Source organism: Ranitomeya imitator, chromosome 4 (assembly GCF_032444005.1).
Source record: "Ranitomeya imitator isolate aRanImi1 chromosome 4, aRanImi1.pri, whole genome shotgun sequence".
Lineage (NCBI taxonomy): Eukaryota > Metazoa > Chordata > Amphibia > Anura > Dendrobatidae > Ranitomeya > Ranitomeya imitator.
This window is the reverse complement of record NC_091285.1, coordinates 41,246,374-41,273,316: the sequence shown is the minus strand read 5'-3', so window position 1 is coordinate 41,273,316 and position 26,943 is coordinate 41,246,374. Positions and strand designations below refer to the sequence as shown.

Sequence of the window (26,943 nt, the reverse complement as noted above, 5' to 3'; positions counted from 1 at the left end):
TCTCGGCACAGGAACACTTTTTTTTTTTTAAAACACATCCAATTGCGGAAATTACTATTCAAAGATCTATTCATTAAAATGTTAATTTAAATGAAGTTTGTTCCTGGGAAAACTCATTTAAAGGATCATCATCTCTTAGGACAGAGAATTATTATAGTGGAATAAAGAACACAATCCACACCAGCGCTTTGGTATAAAACTATATGTCTCTTATTTACAATATTTACACTATATAAAAGATATATAAAAAAATATTCATAGAATTTATATAAATAAAAATAAATACATAAATATAATATAAAAGTCACTAAATCTAAAAATAACATTGAATGGTGGAAATTATGCATAAATGCTACAGGCAGAAGGAAATTAGCTGTCGATGTTCCTGTCGGGTGGAAGTATCGCCATAGATGGTAACGGCATTTGGAAATTAACCGTAGATGAAGGTGGCAGGTGGAAACTAGCCGTAGATGGTACTGGCTGCTGGAAATCAGCCATATATGGTATTAGTAGGTGGATAATAGGGGTAGATGTTACTGGCAGATTGAAATTAGTCCGTACATGGCACTGACAGGTGGAAATTAGCCGTAGATGGTATTGACAGGTGGAAATTAGCCATAGATGGTATGGGCAGATAGAAAGAAGCGGTAGATGCTACTGGCAGGTGGATATTAGGGGTAGATGTTCCTGTTAGGTGAAAATTCACTGTATATGGTACTGGCAGGAGGAAATTAGACGTATATAGTATTGGCAGGTAGAAATTAGCTGTAGATGCTACTGGCAGGTGTAAATTAAGCGTGGATGGTACTGGCAGGTGGATATTAGTGGTAGATGTTCCTATCAAATGGAAATTAGCCATAGACGCTCCTGTCAGATGGAAATTAGACATAGATGGTACCAGTAGGTCGAAATTAGTCGTAGACGGTCTGGCAGGTAGAAATTATTTGTAGATGGTACGGGCAGGTGGAAGTTAACCTTAGATGGTACTGGCAGATGGAGATTAGCCTTTGATGGTACTGGCAGGTGGAAATTAGCTGTAAATGGTACTGGCAGGTGGAAATTAGCTGTAGATGGTACTGTTAGGTGGAAGTTAGCCTTAGATGGTACTGGCAGGTGGAAGTTAGCCATAGATGTTCCTGTCAGATGGAAATTAGCCATAGATGGTACCAGTAGGTCGAAATTAGCCATACATGGCACTGGCAGGTGGAAATTAAACGTGGATGGTACCTGCAGGTGGATATTAGTGATAGATGTTCCTGTCAGGTGGAAAATAGCCGTAGATGTTCCTGTCAGAAGGAAATTAGCTGTAGATGGTACCAGAAGGTCGAAATTAGACATAGATGGTACTGGCAGGTGAAAATTAGCAGTAGATGGTACTGGTAGGTGGTAATTTGCCGTAGATGGTACCGGCAGGTGGAAATTAGTTGTAGATGTTACTGGCATGTGGATATTAGTGGTAGATGTTCCTAGCAAGTGGAAATTAGCCATAGATGGTAACGGCAGCTGGAAATTAGCGGAAGATCTTACTGGTAGGTGGAAATTAGCCATGCATGGTACTGGCAGGTGGAAATTAGTCGTAGATGGTACTGGCAGTTGGAAATAAGCCGTAGATGGTACTGGCATGTGGAAATTAGCCGTAGATGGTACCGGCAGGTTGAAATCAGCCATATATGGTGCTGGTAGGTGGAAATTAGCCATAGTTTGAACTGCCAGGTGGATATTCGCCTTAGATGGTACTGGCAGGTGGAAATTAGCTGTAGATGGTGCTGGCAGGTGGAAATTAGATGTTGATGGTACTGGCAGGTGGAAATTAGCTGTAAATGATACTGTCGGGTAGACATTAGCTGTAGATGGTACTGGCAAATGGAAATTAGCAGTAAATGTTATTAGCAGGTGGCAATTAGCCGTAAATGATACTGGCAAATTGAAATTAGCCGTAGATGGTACTGTGAGGTGGAAATTAGCCGTAGATGGTACTGGCAAATGGAAATTTGTAGTAGATGATACTGGCAGGTGGCAATGAGCCATAGATTGTACTGGCAAATGTAAATTGGAAATTAACTGTAAATGGTACTGGCATGTGAAAATTAGCCGTAGATGGTACCTGCAAATGGAAATTAGCAGTGGAAATTAGGCTTTAGTGGAGCTGGTGGACAATAGGTATAGATGGAACTTGCTGATGGATGTATTAAAATATAGATCTCTTATTTATAACATATACAAAACAAATATGGGGGGACAATACAAATATCTCGCTGAGGATCTGTTTATACCAAGGAAGGTGACGGGCACAAGGGGGCATTCTTTGCGTCTGGAGGAGAGAAGGTTTTTCCACCAACATAGAAGAGGATTCTTTACTGTTAGGGCAGTGAGAATCTGGAATTGCTTGCCTGAGGAGGTGGTGATGGCGAACTCAGTCGAGGGGTTCAAGAGAGGCCTGGATGTCTTCCTGGAGCAGAACAATATTGTATCATACAATTATTAGGTTCTGTAGAAGGACGTAGATCTGGGTATTTATTTATTATGATGGAATATAGGCTGAACTGGATGGACAAATGTCTTTTTTCGGCCTTACTAACTATGTTACTATGTTACTATACATAGAAAAAGTATAAATACATTTTAAAAAATAACAATAATTCTAACTGTAAAAATAAATGTTCAAACATTAGTATAAAAATAACGCTGGTAATATGGAGGGTGGCCGGCAGTTGCTCTTGGTGTTTAATGGCAGCTTGTAGGAGTTGTTAATTGCAGGTGATCATGGCTGGTGGTCATAGCTGGTTGTGATGATTTTATGGGGTAGTCACCACCTAGAACAAGAAAACCTAAAAAGAAAAACAAAGTTTAGTGAAATCTTCATTCCTTTCAGATATATAATGATGGTTCTTTGTATCATTCCTGGCCATTGGGATGTGTCGGCCTTTGTTACGATATGTAGCATGTCATTATCTTACGTGTTTCCCAATCACTCGTTCTTCTATAGACTCATTCTGTTCATATTGCTGTTCATACTGTGAATATTTTGATGCAACTACTTTCCCCAATTATTTATCAGTCTAAAAGTTCTGAGGTGGTGTGATCCCCTTTGCCTTCCCCTGCACAGGAATTACATCATCGGCGCTCTGTGTTACCGTATTACTATTTGCTCTCTTTTGATCTTTTCTTGGTGGACGGCTTGCTGGTCTTATCAGTTCTTCCCTTTCAGTTGTTAATTTTTCGATTTTCTGCCCTGAAAATGAAAAAAAAAAATCCTGCCGTTCTACATGTGTAACGGACAAGAAATAAGATCTTGAGATTAGGTAATAGCGTGAGGCTGGTTCCATCACTCATTGTAACTCACTGGTCAGTTTCTCTGAGCTCCTCACATTTTCTTGATAGCTCCATAAGCGTTATTTCTCATCTCTATTTAGATTAGTCAATGAATACATTAGGGTTAGGTGTACACTTGGCTCAGGAGTAGCCAATCACTTTCAGTCATGGGTCTGACATCAGCAAATGGGCATGAAACTATCTTTTAAGTGACCGTCATGTTGGTGGCACCATTGTTATACATAGTGCATGCATGGAGCATCTTTGGTGTCCTGCACTCTTGAATGTTGTGAGGCAACTTGATACAACTTGTAGTAGACAAATGAGCCAATAACAATAAGCCTAATCGTAGCTTAGTGCAATATATTCTGGACTGAATTCGAGCTATAGCCATTTACAATGAGGGACATTAACAATATAGATGATAGCTGGACCCTCATTGTGCGCTGTCGTTGACTGATAGGGCCAATAATGCCATATCCCAAAAGATATGAGTTAGGGCAATGACTCTCACTGTGAGGGACAAAACGCTCGGACTGAAGGGACATATCGTAAATGAGATGATGCTCTTCTTATGCATTTTCATTTTCCATGGAAATATACCCACTGATATATTATATGGATAGTTACACGATCAGTCCAAAGTTGTCCGATATACTATGGAAGCAGGATCACAGAGACGATAAATTGTCTGCATAAGGGGCATTAATTAATTGTGATCTTGCCTTTAATGCTGGTATAGTATGGTGGGGTGAGGACATTCGGATCAGAAATGATCTATCCTTTCACCACAGACAGTAACTGCCTTGTTGATCTACTTGAGTGTCTGATAGTTATTAGTGGACACCGACATACTCGCCTATAGGATTATTGTGGCTTAGGTGCTTTAACACTAGATCCTGTACACACATGTGTTTTAGGATGATGTTTTAGGGTTTTTTACGATAGTCTCCAATATTGTAAGAGTTTAATGATCGTCTTAAAGGAGTTGTCCATTCAAAACCGATAAGTCTGCAGTCAGTCTGTGTGACTGCAGACTTATGAATCCCCACAGTATATACACTTTGCACTGCAGGGATTCACCAGTTTCAGACCTAGAAATGGGTGGTATGTAGGAGTTATACATGCCAGTGGGCACTCGTATTTAGCCGAGGCCCCACCCCGGCCAGTGATGCAGACGGCCAGTGGGCGTGTCATACTAGAGGGCATGACCTCTCTTCATACACTTGTCCAGTGACGTGGACAGCCAGCAGGCATGTCCGACTAGAGGGCACGGCCCTGCTCCATACAAGTGTATGGAGAGCGAAGCCGTGCCCACTGGCCAGGGGAATGTATAGCTCATTTATACCCTCCGTTCCCAGGTCTAAAACTGGCGAATCCCCGGAGCATGTAGTGTATGCGCTTGCGGGATTCATAACAAAAAATATATTCATGACAAAAAGTATATTGACTTAGAGGCATTTTAGGGAGCGTTGTTGCTTTTATGTTCACAATCTATGAGGCCTAAGAGATGTAGGAACCGAAAATTTTTATTAATGTATGTATCAGTCATCTCCTGAGTGGCATATTGTGGAATCAGGACTGGTAGTACTCTAGTGCACTAATTGTCTATTTACTGAGGTTGTTTAACCCCTTAATGACCGCCAATACGCCTTTTAACTGACCTGAGATATAAGAGCATAGCCTCCCCATACAGGTGACAATCCAGCAGCTGTCGGCTGTCCACTATAGCCAACAACTTGCTGCATCAGCCACGATCAGTGTTTGCACCATCCATATCTGTTTAACCCCTTAGATGCTGCTGTCAATAGTGACTACATCATTATAAATGGCTAACAGAGTGTGGGGGCTTCCTATTTATCCCAATTGGTGCCCTCAGATCTTGATTTTGTGGTCCTGATGTTTGCCATGGCAATTCATGACCAAATAGTGGCCTTAGAGTCTGACGGCTGTAGTAATCTGTTCAGAAGTTAGAGACATTTAGGTGGTAAAAATGCACATTTTCATTTCTGTCATGCCACTTTGCATTAATTCCTGTAAAGCACCTGAAGGGTTAATAAACTACCTGACTGCAGTTTTCAATATGTCAGGGGGTGCTGTTTTTAAAATGGTATCACGTTTGGGGGTTTCCCAATATGAGACCCCTAAAGTCACTTCAAACATGGATAAGTCCCTAAAAAAATACATTTTGTAAATTTCCTTGAAAAAAATGAAAAATTGCTGCTACATTTTTAATCCTCCTAAAATGCTAACAAAATAAAATAACATTTTACAAATGGTGATGCTGTAAAGCCGACATGTGGGAAATGTTATTTATTATGGTTTGCTGTGATATGGCCATCTGGATTAAAGGGATAATCATTCAAAGTTGGAAAATTGCTAATTTTTTAACATTTTTCTCAAATTTTTGATATTTTTTATAAATAAACACAAAACATATTGACATAAATTTACCATTATCATAAAGTATAATGTGTCACGAAAAAAAAAATCTCAAAATCACTGGGATTTGTTGAAGCGCTGCAGAGTTATTACCATATAAAGTGACACTGGTCAGATTTCAAAAATTTGGCTCCGTCACTAAGGGGTTAATGTTGTAATGATTAAAAGTAAAATTTTACCCCTTACTGTGTAACGAACAAGAAAAAAGATAAGATTAAGTTATAGAGTGAGGCTGGTATCATCACTGAGTGTTAAGGTACCGTCACACTCAGCGACGCTGCAGCGATATAGACAACGAGCCGATCGCTGCAGCGTCGCTGTTTAGGTCGCTGTAGAGACGTCAAACACGGCAACTCCAGAACGATGCAGGAGCGATCCAGTGACATAACGGCGACTCACTTATCGTTCTCGATGGTTGTTAGCTCCATGTAAAACATTGATGGCATCGTTGCTTTTGATGTCAAACACGACGATACACGCCGACCTGACAACCAAATAAAGTTCTGGCCTTCTAGCTCCGACCAGCGATGGCACAGCGGGATCCAGATCGCTGCTGCGTGGCAAACACAACGAGATCGCTATCCAGGACGCTGCAACGTCACGGATCGTTGTCGTTCTCGTTGCAAAGTTGCTGAGTGTGAAGGTACCTTAAGTCACTAGTTAGGTATTCTTTTCTCCTCAAATTGTCTTGATAGTTCCACAAGCCCAAGCGATCCGTCAGCCTCATCTCTATTTAGAATAGACAATGGATGCACTGTGAGATTTTGCACTTTATATATAAAAAGACAAGACTCCTTCTATCCCTGATACATGGACATAAAAGTAAGTGAAACATCAGGTACAGGACAATGCAAATGGTGACTTCCGTTGTGTACAGTCTGCAGTCTACTTCTGTATCAGGCTCTCCGATCTCAGGGAGTACAGTGACCTGTTCTAGGATGTATGTTAGTTCTCTTTCCTACTGTAGATATGTTGGTTCACTATCACGAATAGCTAATAGTGGAGAAAATGGGGAATATTAGAATTATCTGTTTAGGAAACTATAGCAGCTGATTTGGCGTTTTCATTTTACCTTGGACTTTCCTCCAAAAGATTTTCTCCCCTTATCAATCAGTTTTATCTATTTGACTAGGAATATTGGTGGTAATAAATATTAGCAAATATCTGTTAATCAGCACTTGTCAGGCTGCTCTTATACCATATTAAAGGGAATGTGGCGCTGAATTCATTCTGCACAAACCACGTGCAGCATGAGTCAGCCTGCGCAATTCCATCCAGGTATGTTTTTCTCTATAAATGCTGAGGTGTTTCAGAGAAAACATAGTGTGAAGATCCGTCCATCACTTCCACAGTAAACAGTCAGCGCGCTGAATTTTCAGAATGGGCAAAGCAAAAATTGGAACAGGACCCTCCTATTACACAGTACGTTATGTTCAGTGATGAGGCAAACTTTTTTGGGTGGGCCATTTATATGGATACACCTAAATAACATGGAAATGGTGACAGTTTTCTTGCATAGGGTGTCTTGCATTGATATCTGCTGCAATGACCCGAGTACTGCGTTCACCAGACATCAACACCATTCCTATCCGCTCCTCACGTGTTAACCTCTGCGACATGTCAATGGCTGTAAACAAAGAGAAACTTGTAAATAACTCATGAAAGAATAAAGTTATGTTAAAACCAAGCACACCATTATTTTCCTTGTGAAATTTTCAATAAGTTTGATGTGTCAAATGACCCTCTTCCCTTTGGAAACAATAAAGTTGGATCCTAAATGGCCGATTTCAAAATGGCCGACATGGTCACCACCCATCTTGAAAAGTTTTCTCCCTCCCATATACTAATGTGCCACAAACAGAAAGTTGATATCACTAACCATTCCCATTTTATTTAGGTGTATCCGTATACATGGCCCACCCTGTACATCAGCCTTATCAGGGCTAAGATTAAATATTGCATGCAGTTTATATCATGAAATCTGGTGACAGATCTGTTTTAGTGAGTTGGATGTATTGAACTTGCTGTTCTTCGCCGCCTGCATCTGCTCACATGCCAGTTCTTCTAATATATCTGTCTCCATACATGTTTGACAATATATTTATTTATTGTAAAGTGGCAGCTGGACAGGTAGTCGACAGGAGGTATGTGTCCCCGAGGTGCCAAGCCTCAGTGATGTAGGACCTGGAGAAGCAGGCTCCAGCACACAAAGTTCTAAAACGTGTTTTTATTGGCCCAAATTATGGGTCTAGGTTTTACGAGCAGCTGAAAACAGCCGGGGGGATCGGCTGCTCACTAACCTCTCCAAGACACGGACAGGTGGTTTATTAATTGTCCATAAACCGTCTGGTTAACAAAATAAAACAGCCTCTTCTGGGTACAAAAAGATATAACAGAACAAAATTGGAAAATAACCAGTCCACATAACACACAGGCTCACCCATTTAAATGTACACTCAGACACCAGCAGGTTCTGAGCAGCATATACAAGGCCTCGCTGTGCACACACAGACCAAGTGAGACAGCACAAGCTGCCCCTGTTTTTTTTGGTTTTTCCTCCTTGCTACCTGTCTGACTTTATGTAATATATGTACTTGATTTTTTACTGATGATGTTTAAATAAAATTTGTCTGCTTTTAACTTCCTCTTTGGTTTATGGTTGCTCCGTTTTCCTTTGTTTTTTTTCATAGATAATTCTCGCCCAGATATCCCTAGAATCTTAGACTTTTTATAGGCAGGATTTAATAAGGGGCTAAGACCAAGCACGTTAAAAGTTCAGGTATCGACCTTGAGTGTCTTCTTTGATTTTCAGTCAGTACCTCCGTGGGATCTGAATTTACTGCTTATTGCCCAATGCAAATCACCCTACGAACCTAACGGAGATATAAGCATTAGCAAACTTTCTTTTAAAACAGCATTTTTAGTGGCTATCGCCTCCACTGAAAGAATAGGGGAAATTCAAGCCTTATCTATCCAGGATCCGTACCTTCAAGTTTTAGAGGAGCGTATAGTGCTCAGATTTGATCCAGCATTTATTGCTAAGGTGGTTTCTACTCCAAACATGAATCGGGAGGTTATCCTGTCCTCGTTTTGTCAACATCCCAAAGATCGGAATGAGCAGCTTTTTCACTCTTTAGTAGTGTTGAGCATTCCGATACCGCAAGTATCGGGTATCGGCCGATACTTGCGGTATCGGAATTCCGATACCGAGATCCGATACTTTTGTGATATCGGGTATCAGTATCGGATCAATAGGGATGTGTAAAATAAAGAATTAAAATAAAAAATATTGATATGCTCACCTCTCCGGCGGCCCCTGGACATCACGCTGCTAACCGGGAGGCTTCTTTGTTTAAAATGCGTGCCTTTAGGACCTGCAAATGACGTCCCGGCTTCTGATTGGTCGCGTGCCACCCATGTGACTGGCACGCGACCAATCAGAAGCCGTGACGTCATTCGCAGGTCCTCAATTCCTAGAATTAGGAGTTTAGTGAATGAGAATGACGTCGCGGCTTCTGATTGGTCGCGTGCCGCCCATGTGACCGGCACGCGACCAATCAGAAGCCGCGACGTCATTCTCATTAAAAAAAAAAAAACTAATTCTAGGAATTAAGGACCTGTGAATGACGTCGCGGCTTCTGATTGGTCGCGTGCCGGTCACATGGGCGGCACGCGACCAATCAGAAGCCGGGACGTCATTCGCAGGTCCTAAAGGCGCGCATTTTAAACAAAGAAGCCGGCCGGTTACCAGCGTGATGTCCAGGGGCCGCCGGAGAGGTGAGCATATCAATATTTTTTATTTTAATTCTTTATTTTACACATCCCTATGGATCCCAGGGCCTGAAGGAGAGTTTCCTCTCTTTCAGACCCTGGGAACCATGAGAATACCTTCCGATACTTGATGTCCCATTGACTTGTATTGGTATCGGATATCAGTATCGGCGATATCCGATATTTTTCGGGTATCGGCCGATACTATCCGATACCGATACTTTCAAGTATCGGACGGTATCGCTCAACACTACTCTTTAGATGTTAGACAGGCAGTCCTGTCCTTCCTGGAGGCAGGACACCAACCTTTTCATTCAGTAAAGAAGTAAAAATATAGGAAAGGAAGCATCAAAAGCCTATTCATCAGAAAGTTAGATCTCCTCCTGAGGTCATAAAAGCTCATTCAAGGTCCACCTCCTGGGAAGAGAGAGTGGGGGCTTTTGTAGATCAGATTTGCAGGGCAGCAACTTGGTCCATCCTGGGCACTTTATGTAGACACTATAAATTGTTATGTCAGCAGACTGTCTTTGATAGGAAGGTACTCCGGGCAGTTGTCTTGGCCTAATACCATGCTCTGGTATTCTCCATTGTGCTGTCAGGAGGTATGTACTGGAAAAAGGGGATTAGTCCTACCAGTTATGTTTCCAGGAGTCAATCCTGACAGCACGGTTATTTTCCCTCTCTTAAGAATTTCTAATGCTCATCCGATTTAACATTTGTATGGGAAGATTCAATAAAATAGCGTTGTATCCATCCTGGTGGGATACTTGGAAAAGACACTAAGGGGCAGAGTAGGAGGGGCCTTTCAACCTTTCGTGTATTTCCTGTCCTTCTAAGGATAAGAAGGACTACCTCCATTGTACTGTTAGGATGAATTCATGGAAGTATAATTACTGGTAGGACTATTCCCAATTTTCTGCCTAGTTTCTCGAATGACATGGAAATTGACTTGGATTGTAACTTGTCTACAGACTTTCCTGCATTAATCTCAGTGCTCCAAAATAAAAATGACTTTTGATGGTCAAGTTTTCTCCAAATACCGGTGTACGTGACTTGACATCTTTGAAGAACTGCAAATGCCTGAGCTCCAGAAACGTTCCCCACTTTGTGCTATTCTGCGTGACAGCTTAAGCGGAGAAAGATGTCCAACAAACTTTATCGCAGACCAGAAGGCTACATCAAGCGTTAAGAAGTAGTGTCCTCCTGAATCTTAGGAAGAGCCAGTCTTACTTCCAGCTGACACCCAAACATCCACTAAGGTTTTTTCCAGGTCACCACCTGACAGCACCATGGAGGACGTCCTTCTTATACACAGTGGGACAGGAAACACGAGAGTTTAAAAGGACCCTCCCCCTTCCACCCTTCAGTGTTTTTTCCTGTCCCACTGTGGATAGGAACGACAAGAGATCGTGTCCCTACAGAGCGTGCGGATCGGGGGGGCTCAGCCTCTTCCTTCCCATGGCCGAAACTCTGTATCGCCGACACCCAATTTATTGGGTCCCTCAGCGACGCCGGTGTAGCGCTGCTCCTGGCTAAAAAGGTCGCTTCCCCCTGGTGGGGGCTCTCGACCTTGGATGGCTACCCCAAGCGTACCTGCGTGGATCTCTGCAGGGTGGTCCCTTTGCAGACAGTCCGGAGGAGGGGCAGGTACGGCAGAGCACTCCGGACTCCACGTGTCCAGGCCGGAAGGAGTCGGCGGTAAGCGCACATTGGACTTCCGGTTTACCGCTGCCGCGTCACTTCCGGGTTGCGGCGGCAGCAGGGGGGCGGCTTTCCTCATCGCTCCTGTAGGAGCACCGGAACACAAGCAAAGGATAAAAGGTAAGTGAGATTAGCGCTAGGCACCGCAGCCAAAATGGATTCAGGCTCCATACCAGCGGTCAGCATAGAGACTACGGGGAAGCAGGATTCCATTGCACATGTGAGTCCTCATTTAAAGGTGCACTTCGTATAATCCTATTAAAGGTACTAGTGGTGGTCCCTTTATATATTCCAGGGGCGTCCTTCATCTGGGGATAAGAAGACTGGTAAAACCAGGAGAGGCCCTATATGTGCCTCAAAACTTAATGCCTTATGTCAGAAGCCTCTGTGCGAGCCCTGCACCGCCCGCATTGTAGGAGAGGAACAGGCCTCTCTAATAACAAACATGAGAGCGATGGTTAGAGAAAAAGTGCAGGCTTCTATATCTAACCTATCTACCACCCAGCAGTTCCAGCCTGAGGTCCAGGATCTCCGCAGGTCTAGGAAGAGACAGAGAGAGTCAGATTCATCTTCTGACAACAGTCAATCAGAATCTGACATAGAGGAAGAAGTGTGTGGAGATTCCCCTCAGAAGGGGAAAAAGTATCTTTTTTTCTTCCAATGATATTGACGAACTACTGGGAGCGGTCAGACAGACTATGCAGGTTGAGGAACCTTCGACCTCTCTTTCCGTGCAGGACGAGATGTTCGGGGGACTTCGGTCACAGACTTCAAAAGTCTTTCCAGTTAATGCACACATTCGGTAAGTCCGAGTTCAGCCTCGGCTTTGCTCAGAATTTGCAGTTTTTGACCCCTCCTTCACCTCTTCCCGCAGTTCAATGATTTTGGAAGAGTGGGAGGAGGCAGAGAAGAGGATATCAATACCGAGAGACTTTAGGCTCCGTCTTCCCTTTGACCATGAAGAAGTCAAAGACTGGGAGGATGTACCGAAGATTGACATCCCATTAGCGAAAGTATCTAAGAGAACTGCCATACCATTTGAGGACTCCTCAAACTTAAAGGAGCCCATGGACAGAAAGGCAGATGGACTTCTTAAAAAAGCTTGGGAAAGTTCGGCCGCGGTGATCCGCACAAATATTGCGGCGACATCCGTGGCAAGAGCTATGCATCTGTGGGTTGATGATTTAAAGGATCAATTGTCAGCCAAAACTTCTAGGGAGTCTATCATTAGTGCTATTCCCTTACTTAAACTAGCCACAGGGTTTCCTGCAGATGCTACGGCAGAATCTGTCAGGTTCACAGCCAGAGGGCAATCGCTATCTAATGCAGCCCGTAGGGCCATTTGGTTAAAAAGCTGGTCGGGGGATGTTCCCTCTAAGAACAAACTATGTTCCATTCCCTTTTCGGGTGGCCGAGTTTTTGGCCCTGTATTGGATGACATTCTGGAAAAAGCTTCTGATGAAAAGAAGGGGTTTCCAGAAGAGAAAAAGAAAAAATTCCAGCCCTTTCGTAGACCCTATTACAGTCAGAGATCAGACTATAGGGGTAAGGGTAAACAAGGGAGATGGAGTTACCAGAAAGGGGGGGATAATAGGAACCGAAATAGAGATCCAGGTCCCTCAAATCCTAGAGCTGAGTTCCGGAGAAAGTGACGCCACCAGAATAGGGGGTCGGTTGTTGAATTACCTGAGGGAATGGGAAAAAATTACCTCAAATCCGTGGGTCCTTCAGGTTATATCTCGGGGCTACAGGATAGAGTTCGTATCTCATCCCCCAGAAAGATTTTTCATCTCCAACGCCCGTCTCTCTTTAGTCTCCCCAATGTGGTCAGACATTCAGGATCTCCTCCGGATGGAGGCAATAACTCCCGTACCTCCTCACCAAAGGGGAACAGGTCACTACTCGGGTCTTTTCTCTATAATAAAACCATCAGGAGAATCCCGAACTATCATAAACCTCAAACCACTAAACAAATGGCTATCGTACAAAAGATTCAAGATGGAGTCCATTCGATCCACAATTCCCCTATTAGGGAAGGATGTGGTAATGTGCACTTTGGATCTAAAAAGTGCATACTATCACGTTCCAATTTCCTTGCAACATCAAAAATTCCTAAGATTTGCGATAGAGAAAGACGGTTCAGTCTTACACTATCAGTTCCATTGCCTTCCGTTTGGTCTAGCATCAGCTCCAAGAGTTTTTACAAAGCTCATAATAGAGATCGTATCTTTTTTAAGGAAACAAGATATCATTATAATACCATATCTAGACGATTTCCTGTTAGTGGCAGACTCAGTATCCCAACTCAACATCGATTCTCAGTTAGTGATCTCCACACTGCAGAAACTAGGTTGGGTGGTAAACTGGGAGAAATCACACTTAACCCCAAAATCAAGACGTCAGTTTCTGGGGATAATTCTAGACTCAAACATCAGGAAGTCCTTTCTTCTTGACATAAGGCGGTCAGATTTGGTAAAGAAGATTCGACAGTTTGCAAGAGCTCGGGTGACAATACGAGATGCAATGAAGATCCTAGGCCTGATGACAGCCTGTATCCCATGTGTCAGCTGGAGCCAATTCCATTCTCGTCAATTACAGAGAGCGGTTCTAACAACATGGGACAGAAGACAGTCTTCGTTGGACAGACAGTTTGTCCTATCCTATCGAGTCAGGGAATCCCTGCGATGGTGGATGGTGTCAGAGAACCTTCAGGTGGGGGTCCCATGGATCCAGACCCCAGCAGTCACGGTAACCACGGACGCAAGTCAACAAGGTTGGGGCGGCCAGGTACTCGGAAGATATTACCAGGGACAGTGGAATTCGGAAGAGAGCAACAATTCCTCAAACCACAGAGAGCTACAGGCGGTTTGAAAGGTTCTGTGTGCAGCCCGGTCCCTGTTAAGAAACAAACATCTGAAGATCTTATCGGACAACACGACGGAGGTAGCTTTTCTTCGCCATCAAGGGGGCCCGAGACATCCGAAATTACAACGTCTGGCGGATCAGATCTTCAAATGGGCAGAAAGTTCGGTGCTTTCAATTTCAGCAGTCCACTTAGAAGGCTCAAAGAACCAGGTTGCGGATTTTCTAAGCAGAGAAAAACTATCACCCATAGAGTGGGAATTGAACAGCGCAATTTTCGATACCCTGTGTCAGCGCTGGGGAACCCCGTCCGTGGATCTTTTTGCGACCAGAAGAAATACAAAGATAAGGACCTTCTTCTCCCTAAATCCCCAGGAAAATCCAGCAGCGGTGGATGCCCTTTCTCAGTCGTGGAGCTCGGGTCTGCTATATGCTTTTCCCCCTCTCGCATTAGTACCAAGAGTACTCAGGAAAATTTGCGAGGACAAAGCTCGAGTGATCCTGGTGGTCCCCTTCTGGGCCGGAAGGAGCTGGTTTCCTCTTCTGAAGAAGCTGGCAGTGGACAGTCCTTACCATCTTCCAGTCAGGGGGGACTTGCTGTCTCAAGGTCCGATCCTCCATCAGAACCCAGGAAAGTTGCGGTTAACAGCTTGGATCCTGAGCGGCAGATCCTAAGTGCAAGAGGCCTTTCAGAAGGAGTAATTTCGATTCTACAAGCAAGTAGGAAACCGGTGACTTCAGCAATATACCTCAGGACATGGAGGAAATTCTGCAGTTTTTGTGGAGACACAACAATCGATGTTGATCACCCTAACATACCCAAGATTCTTGATTTCCTACAGCAGGGGTTTAGTATCGGGCTCAAACCAAGTACCTTGAGGGTTCAAATTGCAGCCCTCAGTGTATTTTATGACTCTTCCCTTGCCGCCCACCCTTGGATTGCTCGTTTTTCTAGAGCAGTCTCGAGGCTGAAGCCTCCAATCAGAAAATCTGTGCCCCCATGGGACCTAAATTTAGTCCTTAATGTTCTATGCAAAGAGCCCTTTGATATAAACAAGGATATAAATATCGCTAATCTGTCCCTAAAAGCAGTGTTTTTAGTAGCTATTACATCAGCCAAAAGATTGGGGGAGCTTCAGGCCCTTTCCATCAAAAACCCTTATCTACAGATATTTGACGATAGGTTGGGTTTGAGGCTTGACCCAGGGTTTCTTCCCAAAGTAGCCTCTGTATCAAACATTAACCAAGAGGTCGTTCTTCCGTCTTTTTGCCAATCTCCTAAAAACCAAAAAGAAGCCTTCTTCCATAACTTAGATGTCAGGGAGACGATACTGAAATACTTGGACATGACTAGGGCCTGGAGACAAGATAGTAATCTCTTTGTCCTGTACGGGGGTCCTAATAGGGGAAAAAAGGCATCAAAATCCACTATTGCCAGGTGGATTAGATCCACTATTTCCACGGCCTATCAGATACAGGGAAAAGATCCTCCAGATAGCCTTAAGGCTCATTCATCTAGGGCTATGGCCACATCTTGGGCCGAAAAAGGGGGGGCCTCAGTAGATCAGATTTGTAATGCAGCATCTTGGTCTAACATTAGCACTTTTTCAAAACACTACAAATTAGATGTAGTTTCTTCTCAGTTAGCCTTTGGCAGGAAAGTGCTTCAGGCGGTAGTCCCACCCTAGGTCTAGGAAGTTTCCTTTGGTACTTCTCCATGGTGCTGTCAGGTGGTGACCTGGAAAACGGTAATTAATCTTACCGATAATTGTATTTCCAGGAATCCATCCTGACAGCACGGATAGTTCCCTCCCTAATGTAAACATGTATCATACTTATGTGAAGTAACATTGATGTTGATCTTGTTATGTTCAAAATAAATTTTTCTGTTTGCATCCATCCAGATGTGTTACTTTGGAAAACCACTGAAGGGTGGAAGGGGGAGGGTCCTTTTAAACTCTCGTGTTTCCTGTCCCACTGTGTATAAGAAGGACGTCCTCCATGGTGCTGTCAGGATGGATTCCTGGAAATACAATTATCGGTAAGATTAATTACCGTTTTTTCCTTCCAATGAAAGGCCAACAAGGAGTTGTAGATAGGTGAAGAACCTGATGGCTTCACAAACAAAATGTACATCCATAAGAGCAAGATCCAAGATCTGTTACCAAAGATCCAAGTGGGCACATTCATGAAAAGTGAATATAAAAAATAAATGTTTGCTCTGTATATGACCTGGACATCAGAACTGAATTATGAAAATTCCTTAGATTGGTCTAGCCAGAAGGCCAGGCAAAAATAGGGGTGTTCTTTACCCTCACCACTGCAGGAAAAGATACTGGTTGGCTGGATGATATCTCTTAAATACAGCTTTGGGAGGGAGGTATTGACTTTCATTGAAGCGATGTATGGATTGTTCAATTGCCTAAACTGAGACAATAATGTCCCACACTCATAATGTGACTCAGCAGTGTGTATGTGCATGCTCCTGCTGAGATGGTGTTCTGAGGAATCTCTCCACACGTGGATCAGGGCTTTGTGAGCTGCAGGGCAGTTTGTGGTGCTACTTTTTGGAGTTAGATGTTCTGATAAATAATGTCCCAGAAATTGTCATTGGATTCATGATGATGATCCCTTTTCCTTGCACTATTTTCACAGATCTACAACCAGAGTCACTAAAGTCTTTTAACCACTTTTTACGTCATGTAAGTGATGTACACATAGTGTGTAGCCCAAGAAGAGCTCGCAGAGTACACCCAAGTTTATCTATTGGGCTTTGATATCGGATGGAAGCCAAAAAAGTCTATTTGGGCTGAATTATTCTATAGGGCAGGATAGAGAAGACGAAAAATAGCACAAAGTACAGTATAGACGCCTTTACAATTGGACTCTACAGATGACATATCCAGTCATTGGAATACATTACAGTCTTCCATTGTAAGTTACCGTCTAGAGCTTTTCTAGGCGTACAAGTATATGTCAAAAAGAGAGCAATAGCATGGTATGAACATGGCCAAATTTATACTTTTCCTCTCTTTTAGGTCATTTCTAGCTTTGACTAAAAATGACAGTCCCATTACTGTGCTAAATAAGGTATTATTTCTTACAGTCCAACGGTCCCACATTTGCATGTTAAATTAAATTAGTCGACATTCATATACATTTTGTAAATGAAGAATTTATTTTGAATAAAAGTAATACTGTTATTGGCTTCTTACAAGTCTTATACAGTTATACAAGCACAATCTTAATTATATTCGTTACAAAAAGGAACATAAATTAATAATAAACTTTAGCTGAACTCAAATTCAAATTCCATGAGTTACTGCTAGGAAAAAAAGCAAAAATATGGTGTTATGGTCACTGTATAGTGAGAGGGGTTCTCCCCGTGTACATGTTTTTAACCCATAAACTGTTCTTTACTTACTTTCCCCAGGTCTAGTGCTGCCCCAGTTTCTGTTGCTTGGCTGTAACGATGATGTCCCGTTCACAGCGCTGCAGCCAATCGATAAGTTCAGCCAATGCAGATAGCACAAGCTGATGAGCTAAGTGATTGGCCGTTGCACTGTTGATGTGATGTCACTGCTGAAGTTGATCCTCGGGGATTGGGACAGCAGCGGAGAGGCGGCGCTAGACCTGGGAAGGGTAAATAAGGCTCAGATTGTTATTTTACATATCTCTAAGCCTATGGGCATAAAATAAGTGAAAATGGACAACATTTTAAAAGGGACAAGCCCATTTTCAGAGCAGTCAGATTAGTGATGACCAGGGTACATGTTTACACCTACAGGTATGAAATGTTATTTCATGGAAGGCTGTAATTCTAGGGTAACTGAGCAGTACCAGGAGAGGCCACACAGTTTTAATTTGCCTTATATGTTGATAATGCTATTAGGTTGCGATCATTAGAGGGTTGTTCTCATTATGAATCTTCAGAACGCCGCTCCCCACTTGTCATGGACACTCTGCACTCCTTATTAAAAGTTTGGGCTGACAGCATGGATCCTACAGTCCGACCAGTTTCAGAGCAAAACTTGCAAGTTCTGTAGCAAAGACCCTTGAAAAGCGAGCTCTGACCACTGCTGATAGACTCCAAAGGTAGGTCTTAACCTTTGCAACAAGCTGTACACCATAAAATAAAAAATCCCCCTGTTCCCGAGGACAGAGAGAATTTTTAGTATGAGGGTTTTTGCAAAATTGCTTGGTTTTACAAGCACTTTGCAATTTTACCCATTTATGATGATGAGACAACCCCTTTAAAGACACGTTTTCTCATTGTAGACACCCCCTTTAATCCAACAGGCATTGCACACCCCATGCAGCATATAGATTTACTAGGATAAGGTTCATCAGGATATGCTTCTCCACTACAAAGGCTGCTGGAGGTTCCCGCTGTATGACAGATAGTGGCCAATTATACGAACGGTCTTCCATGGAATACTTGGATGTTTTGGGTTCACCAGAACAAGAGCCTTTCCTTGCCAGTGGCTCTCTGATTAGGCTCATGGAGTAGGGCATAAAGACAATGGTTGTCCTCATTGGACAACTTAATTACAGGAATTTATAACCACTCTTGGTTTATGCAATGTCATGCTGTAGCTACGGTCACTTGTTGGCTATTGTGATGTTGTGTTGGAGGACACAAGATCATTACATGACAGCAGGAACCAGAGGGTGCAACCCCATTCTGTGTTCCATATTCAGCCATTAGAGAGGCTGTCCAAGGAGGCCATTGTGAATAATGGTAGCTGCAAGGAAACTAAGTGGTCATTATCTGTCTCCTCCCTAATTCTCTCCTCCCTGTCGCCTCCCTAATTCTACAAATGGAAGCAAAAAATGTGATGTTGTTTGGTAGGCTCGGTGTAGCATTATTAATGAAGATAATTAGAATGTAGAATTATCCCTTTTTATTGATTCTACCAGTTAACACTCGTCTAATACTAATTACAACTACGCGTAATAAAAAGTTAGAAGCTCCAAGCTGATTGTCATGACTATATATGTAGCTGTTAGTAAGGAAATACAATCAAATGTGAAATTAAAAGGGACAGCTGATCCTTTACGAACATTCTATCAATAGGGGGCAGGGCTGATCTTAGGATAAAGGGTGACCACTTTGGTATCTTCTATTGACCCCCACATTCCGTATGGTTAACCAAATAGTCCCCAAAGAATATAGTCACACAGTCCTCAAATAACAACATTGTCACAAGGTGGTCTGTTTAGAAAGTTGACAAATTTAATATTATTCAATGGCTGTCAATAGCCTAGTGCGCAAAAAGTGGGAATTGATTTGCAAGTTTTAGGAGCCCAAAACCACCAGTTGCTCCTCTTTCAGAGGTGACATAGGATAAGCTATGTGAAAATTCAAAGATGTACTTCCCTATGGCTGAACGTGAGAGGAGGATTTTCCATTGTTGGCCCTCATTCCCCAACTATAGTATAGGGGAACCTACCTACAAATACCATCTATCCCTCTGGAGGACCAGGCATGCCCTCAACCAAGGGACACCATGAAAATTATTTGGGACTTCTTACGTATAAATGATTAGGATCCACTGTGACTTCAGTTTTTTATTGTGAGATTCTTCTAACACAAAAGGGTTGTCGTAACTGGACTCACCCTTTAAATTTATTAAAAAGTTAAACCCATAACAAATCCTGACCGTTACGTGACATTTTATTAAAGGTTTGATAATCTCATTCATGTTGGAATTACGTTTTGACATAATACTATGCGAACTTATGCTTAGTTTCTCTATATGAATATACATAGGATATATGTAATAATACTGTAGGCGCTACAGAAGTAATATATGATCACTTAGCTTTGTACTGATAACTGCTGCCTTAAACATCCCAATATGACATATACCAAGATAGCTTATAATGAATGGTTTACTCTTGTATAAAATTCCCTTTTCATCCAAATAAGGAATTTAAGCACATATAGTAATTCAGTCTAGCTGTAATATATTAGTATTTTTCAGAATCATTATTCACAACCTGATTATCTCCAAATAAGAAAAATGTGTCCAAGGAAACCCCTACAACTAACGCATCCCTACTCTAAAGAAGACAACTAGGGATATAGGTGACCCAACATCTGACATGGTTGAAAGACCCTTTCCAAATGTTATAAAAGTGGGGAACCCGGCTACAAATTTTACATTTAGGACCAAATTTCACCTCCAACCTTTACCATCTTCTGGGGAACCCCTATCCATTTTTTAAGGTTCACGAGGTTGATTATGAGCCACTGTGACTGCTTCCGTTTGGAAACTGTGTAAGGATAGGTAAAAGTTAATACAAATCAGCAAAGCAATCTTGGCAGGACTAGAAGATCTAATGTGTATGAAATACACTGCTCAAAAAAGTAAAGGGAACACTCAAATAACACATCAAAGCTCAAAATGAATGAAATATTCTCATTGAATACTTTGTTCTGTACAAAGTTGAATGTTCTGACAACAAAATCACACAAAAATAATCAATGGAAATCAAATTTATTAACCAATGGAGGCCTGGATTTGGAATGATACTCAAAATCAAAGTAGAAAATCAAATTACAGGCTGATCCAACTTCAGTGGAAATGCCTCACAACAAGGAAATGATGCTCAATAGTGTGTGTGTGGCCTCCACGCCACGTGCCCGTAAGACCTACATACAATGCCTGGGCATGCTCCTGATGAGGCAGTGGATGGTCTCCTGAGGGATCTCCTCCCAGACCTGGACTAAAACATCCGCCAACTCCTGGACAATCTGTGTTGCAACATGACATTGGTGGATGGAGCGAGACATGATGTTCTAGATGTGTTAAATCGGATTCAGGCCTGGGGAATGGGCGGGCTAGTCCATCGCTTCAATGCCTTCATCTTGCAGGATTTGCTGACACACTCCAGCCACATGAGGTCTGGCATTGTCCTGCATTAGGAGGAACCTAGAGTCAACCGCACCAGCATATGGTCTCCCAAGGGGTCTGAGGATCTCATCTCTGTACCTAATGGCAATCAGGCTACCTCTGGCAAGCACATGGAGAACTGTGCGACCCTCCAAAGAAATGCCATCCACACCATTACTGACCCACTGCAAACAGGTCATGCTGAAAGATGTTGCAGGCAGCAGATCGCTCTCTACGGCATCTCCAGACTCTGTCACGTCTGTCACATGTGCTCAGTGTGAACCTGCTTTCATCTGTGAAGAGCACAGGGCGCCAGTGGCGAATCTGTCAATCCTGGTGTTCTGTGGCAAATGCCAAGCATCCTGCACAGTGTTGGGCTGTGAGCACAACCCCCATCTGTGGATGTCGGGCACTCAGACCATCCTAACCGTTTGTGCAGACATATGCACATTTGTGGCCTGCTGGAGGTCACTTTGCAGGGCTCTGGCAGTGCTTCTGTTCCTCCTTGCACAAAGGCTGAGGTAGCGGTCCTGCTGCTGGGTTGTTGCCTTCCTACGGCCCACTCCACATCTCCTGGTGTACTGGCCTGTCTTCTGGTATCGCCTCCAGCCTCTGCACACTACGCTGACAGACACAGCAAAGCTTGCCACAGCTCACATTGATGTGCCATCCTGGATGAGCTGCACTATCTGAGCCACTTGTGTGGGTTGTAGAGTATGTTTCATGCTACCACGAGGGTGAAAGCACAACCAACATTCAAAAGTGACCAAAACATCAGCCAGAAAGCATTGGTACTGAAATGTGGTCTGTTGTCCCCACCTGCAGAACCACTCCTTTATTGAGGGTGTCTTGATAATTGCCAATAATTTCCATCTGTTGTCTATTCCATTTGCACAACAGCATGTGAAATTGATTGTCAATCAGTGTTGCTTCCTAAGTGGACAGTTTGATTTCACAGAAGTTTGATTTACTTGGAGTTATATTCTGTTGTTTAAGTGTTCCTTTTTTTTTTTTGAGCAGTGTATTTAGCCGTCATTTGTTCGGCATATGTTGAGGGTGAAATAAAGATTGGGCATGATGACTTTTAACAAGCTTGATAGTATTTTCTCTTGGCAGAGATATCTTAAACTGAACTCAGGAGTTTGTTAGGAATACCTGTCTATTAGAGATGAGCGCACCCAAGCTGTAAACTTTGGGGTACGTACCAGACACATCCACGGGCTGCTCATGTCTACTGTTGATCAATTAAGTGCTAATCAAGAGTGTGGCAAAAATAACTTTTACAGATGTGATATCAATAAGCCACACACGGTTTCAATGTAGGAACCCTACTGTTAATGCAAACTCAGATGGCGTGCAACTTGTATAACTTGTAGTTAAGAAACAAATATAATGCTGTAAATATCTGCTTTTCCAATTACAAATGTCAAAAGTAAAAAAATATATATTTGGTAAAAACAAAAGTGCCCTCCTTTCTCTGTTTTTGTCACATTTTGTTTTCTTGATTCCCTAGTGGATACTAATAATTTCTGCAGAGATGCTGGTCAGTTGAGGGTTGTCAGTAGTTCATCAAATATTTGGTGAATCCTTCCATATCTGCTTTTCCAGTGCTACCATGTTAATGCTACTTTTACCAATCTCCCTATAATTCTGATAATAGAGAGATTGTTTTACGTCTTAGCTTAATAACTATGAAAATAATGCCCCAATGAATATTTCAGATAATTAATTGTGGCGGTCCTTCCATATAATTCCAACGCTACTACACATCGGAATAGTTTTGTCAAAGTCTCCGATTAGCAGAACTGGTAGTTGTTTCCTTTCATGAGAGGCTGCAGGGAATCGGCACACTTTGTATCTGCACAATCCTCTTCTTGCTGCCCTTGAAGGATGTTTGCATAATCCTTTAAGATAAAAAAACAAAGTTGTAAATGTGTTGTGAAATGTGAAAAGATATGGCAACCAGTCAGAAGATATATTTCAGTAATGGCATTTTGTTACTTTATGATTTTGGTGGTGTGACCTCTGGTATCTCAACTTATCTCCTCAATGTAGGGCAATACAGAGGACTACTTGGAGTGAAGAGCACCCAGTTGCTAAAATCTCAATGGAGGTCCACTGGTTCCCACTATCATCATATATCAGTGTTCCCCAAGTTCGGTCCTCAAGAGCCACCAACGGGTCATGTTTTCAGGATTTCCTTAGTAATGTCCAGGTGAGAACTCCATGATCTAGACAGGCAACAATTCCATCACCTGGGCCATACTAAGGAAATCCTAAAAACACGACCTGTTGGTGGCTCTTGAGGACTGGAGTTATGGAACACTGCTATATTTGAAGCCTGAAGTATGTTGCCCCGGGCAGCCCCTTTTCAATCTAAGACTCTTCTACTGGAGGTTAAAGGGCTTTCCCTTTACAGTGTCCATAAGTAGATCGAACATTTCTTATAGAGGTTGTCCAGGGTTAGAAAAACAATGTTACTTTCTAGAATGCATGACATCTGTCCTTAGTTTGCAGCTCATGGATGGACAAGGTGGAGCCGTAATACCATTCCTAGTTAGCGATAACTAAATCCACTCTAAGGATCCTGGTCCACCGGCCGGATCATTATTCCATAGATGAGAGCCCTGCCCAAACCGCCTCCTACTTGCCAGCATCCCTGACTCCACTTTTGATTAGCCAGCCTGGTGTGATGTAATCGCTGCAGAGTGACACCCACACGATGTGGCACCAGGCCAGCTAATCAAAAAAGGAGCAGTCAACAGGAGGAGTTTCGCAGCTGCAGACTACTAACCCAGCAGCAGGGCACATGTGTATCTGTTTTTTGGAAGATAGCAGCCATGTTTTTGAACCCTGGACAAGTTTTATCACCCAGTAGGAACCAGAATGTGAGTCTTTCTAAGACTACAATGTACATACGACAGCACATTTGGGTCTTTGACATCTCAATGACAGCAAGTGCAAGCAATTACATGGGTGTTTTCCATTCTGTTAGCACATACATTCTTGGGGTCCATTTACACTGGCTGATAATCAGGAATGAGCATTCATATGAATTCTCCTTACCTACCGTATTGGCCAATCAAACCACAGGCTAATAATCACATGATGAACGAGCAAATAACTGGTTTGTTAGATGAAATTATGTTTAGGATTCATTCACACTTGCTTATAAATTGATCACATTCTCATCCATGAGAGTGGGACGATTTTTTTTCTCACCTGTATTTTATGTTATGTCCGTATACAATCAGTATTTTTAACTTGCCAGCTATTAATGTTTTACGGGACCATTTACAGTTTCTTAAGCTGCAGAATTGTAATGTATCCTTAAAAATCTGATTCCATACTGATGGTCCGTATGGCATGCAATTTGTTTCTTGCATTGTCCGATTTCCGGAGTGAAATCGCAGCATGCCGAATATCACTGAGAAAAAAACATGCAGATCTGCACTGGCTCATTATAACATTGGTCCGAGTGCAATCCGATTTTTTTTTTTTTTAATCGGATTGCATTTGTCCAATTTATACGCGAGTGTGAGCTTAAACCAGTGGTCCCCAACTCCAGGCCTCGAGGGCCGCCAACAGTGCAGGTTTTCAGGATTTCCTTAGTATTGCACAGGGGTTGGAATCACCACCGATGCAATACTAAAGAAATCCTGAAAACCTGCACTGTTGGCGGCCCTCGAGGCCTGGAGTTGGGGACCCCTGGCTTAAACATTATTATTCTCGACGGCAAAACATCCTGTGTGAAAAGGACATGTGTTGCCAAGAATGATGATATTCTGTGTGCACAGAAAAATTGTATTAATGATCTTTCTATGAGCATGGAAGTGCGGTTGGCCTGTTTAAACAAGTTGTCAAACGACTATTTATTCGACTTGCATGTAGTCAGTCGTCAGTCTGCTCAAGACTTATTGTTGGCCTGTTTAAATGTGACCTTACCTGGTTTGTGAGTAAATTCATTTGTCTGTTGATGAGATCACTGATCTGGTTAAAGGTTGGTCGACGAGTAGGCTCCAAGTCCCAGCATTCTTTCATTAGGCGATATCTAAGATTGTCAAAGTGAATATATCATCAACAACTGCCATATTACTTAGAGCGGTTGTCCAATGAACAAAGTACATTTGATTCAATAAATCTTGGAAAAAAATTAAGTTCCACAATCTAAAATAAAAAAGTAGTTACACGTGTATGCTGTGTACCCTGTAATGGCTGGTACAACTCCTATTGGGTTACTTTTGCTATGTGTTCTTTGCCTCTGGCTGTATTAAGATATTGATGACCCATCTTTATATCTGGCTCTGTAGTCTGTGTATTTCTGGCCACTACTTGACCTAGAACAAGCAGATTGGTCGGGTGGCTAAACTAGGGATAGTTCATAAATATCTTAGTCCTTTCCACAGAAATGTTTGACTAAGACCTCTTTCACACTTCCATTGGGCTGACGGACGTTGTGAAAGTTTTGCATGACGTGGGCAGCGGGTGCAGTTTTTTGACGCACCCGCTGCCCATTCTGCAGTCCGGGGAGGACGGGGCGGAGTTTTGCCGCACATGCGCGGTCGAAAATGGCGGATGCGACAGACAAAACACATTACATTAAACTTTTTTTGTGACGACTGTCTGCTAAAACACGACTGATCCGTCGCACGATGGACGCGACGTGTGGCCATCCGTCGCGCTCCGTCGCTAATACAAGTCTATGGGCAAAAAACGCATCCTGCGAGCACATTTGCAGGATCCGTTTTTTGCCCACAACGACGGATTGTGACGGATGCCAAATGACGGAAGTGTGGCCTAAGACTGTGCTACGTGTGAATTTGTAGAGATGGGCAGCCCACCTAATCTAAGAGTATGGGCATCTGTAAGCCAGACACTGCGCACTACATCCATGTGACTGGCGTCCTAAACAAGTCTTATCCATGTGCAATTCTAACACTAAGCAACCAACTCCTCCATGAATTGGTAGGAGTACGAGTGGTTGTTTGATCAGTTTGTGTCTTGGTGTTGATAAGTCTGGCTGCCATTTTTCTGTGATTTTTTTGAATTGTATGTCCTTTTTGTTGAGTTGGCTTGAGTTTACTGCTTTATGTTATTTAGGCACCGATGTATTAGCTAGATCTTACTCTCACTTACAAGTCCAGGGGAGCATAATCTGGGCAGTCCATCTTGCATCCATCTTTTATCATCTTGTAGAATTTTCGGTTGACAATAACCCCAGGATATGGACTCCTGCCTGTAAGAAAGAAGCAGCAGTTTATAAAATAGGGTATTATGAAAGGTATTGATTGTCGAAAAAATTATCAAAACTAAAAAGTCATGTCAAACAACAAAACGCAAATGTGTAATTCGCACTATTTGTGACTATAGAATTACCAGATGTCCACATCTTCTATCAAAGGTACGTGACTCATGCAGTCACATAGGACGCATCACTTGTTTTAGGTGAAACATTAGGGGCTGACATGAATCCCGATGGCATGGGCACCTAGAGCTTTTACCCCAGACCTCACCTTTTATGCCGAAACCTATGCAAAGGCAGCTACGCAGTGTTTACAGTTACATCCCATAGGTTATTGATTTCACAGGGTTATTTTGGCACCATATGGCACATCTTATGTTAGGGCATCCGTAGATGGTAATGCACAGGACTTGTATAAACTCGGGTTGTACTGTGGATAATCAGGCCCACTTCTGGTACTCTATACAAGTCACACTCAAGGCCATTGTTTGACTTTTCAAATATTCAGCTGTCAACGGAGTTGGTCTTCAATGATCTAGACTCACCAAGAGAAAAGATCTCCCACAGAAGGATTCCATAGGACCAAACATCACTTTGCACTGTGTAGATACAATCAAAGATGCTCTCGGGGGCCATCCACTTCACTGGGAGTCGAGCCTTGAAGAAAAAAACAATTTTTTAAATTGTACATTAAAATAGCACTGAATTGTGCCT

The 26,943-nt window shown here is 42.6% G+C and overlaps 1 protein-coding gene across 1 annotated transcript in view; it reads right to left on the bottom strand.

The window, feature by feature from the left end:
* Positions 1-17,243: 17,243 nt before the first annotated feature.
* CSF1R (colony stimulating factor 1 receptor) overlaps positions 17,244-26,943 on the bottom strand; it is a 63,020-nt gene continuing 53,320 nt past the window's right edge. The window contains exons 18-21 of the mRNA XM_069763588.1: positions 26,775-26,886; positions 26,124-26,223; positions 24,933-25,038; positions 17,244-22,891 (exon numbers count right to left, since the gene is read on the bottom strand). Of these exons, the coding sequence (XP_069619689.1) occupies positions 22,784-22,891; positions 24,933-25,038; positions 26,124-26,223; positions 26,775-26,886 (426 nt within the window). The 3' untranslated portion in view covers positions 17,244-22,783. The remainder of the gene's footprint in view (positions 22,892-24,932; positions 25,039-26,123; positions 26,224-26,774; positions 26,887-26,943) is intronic.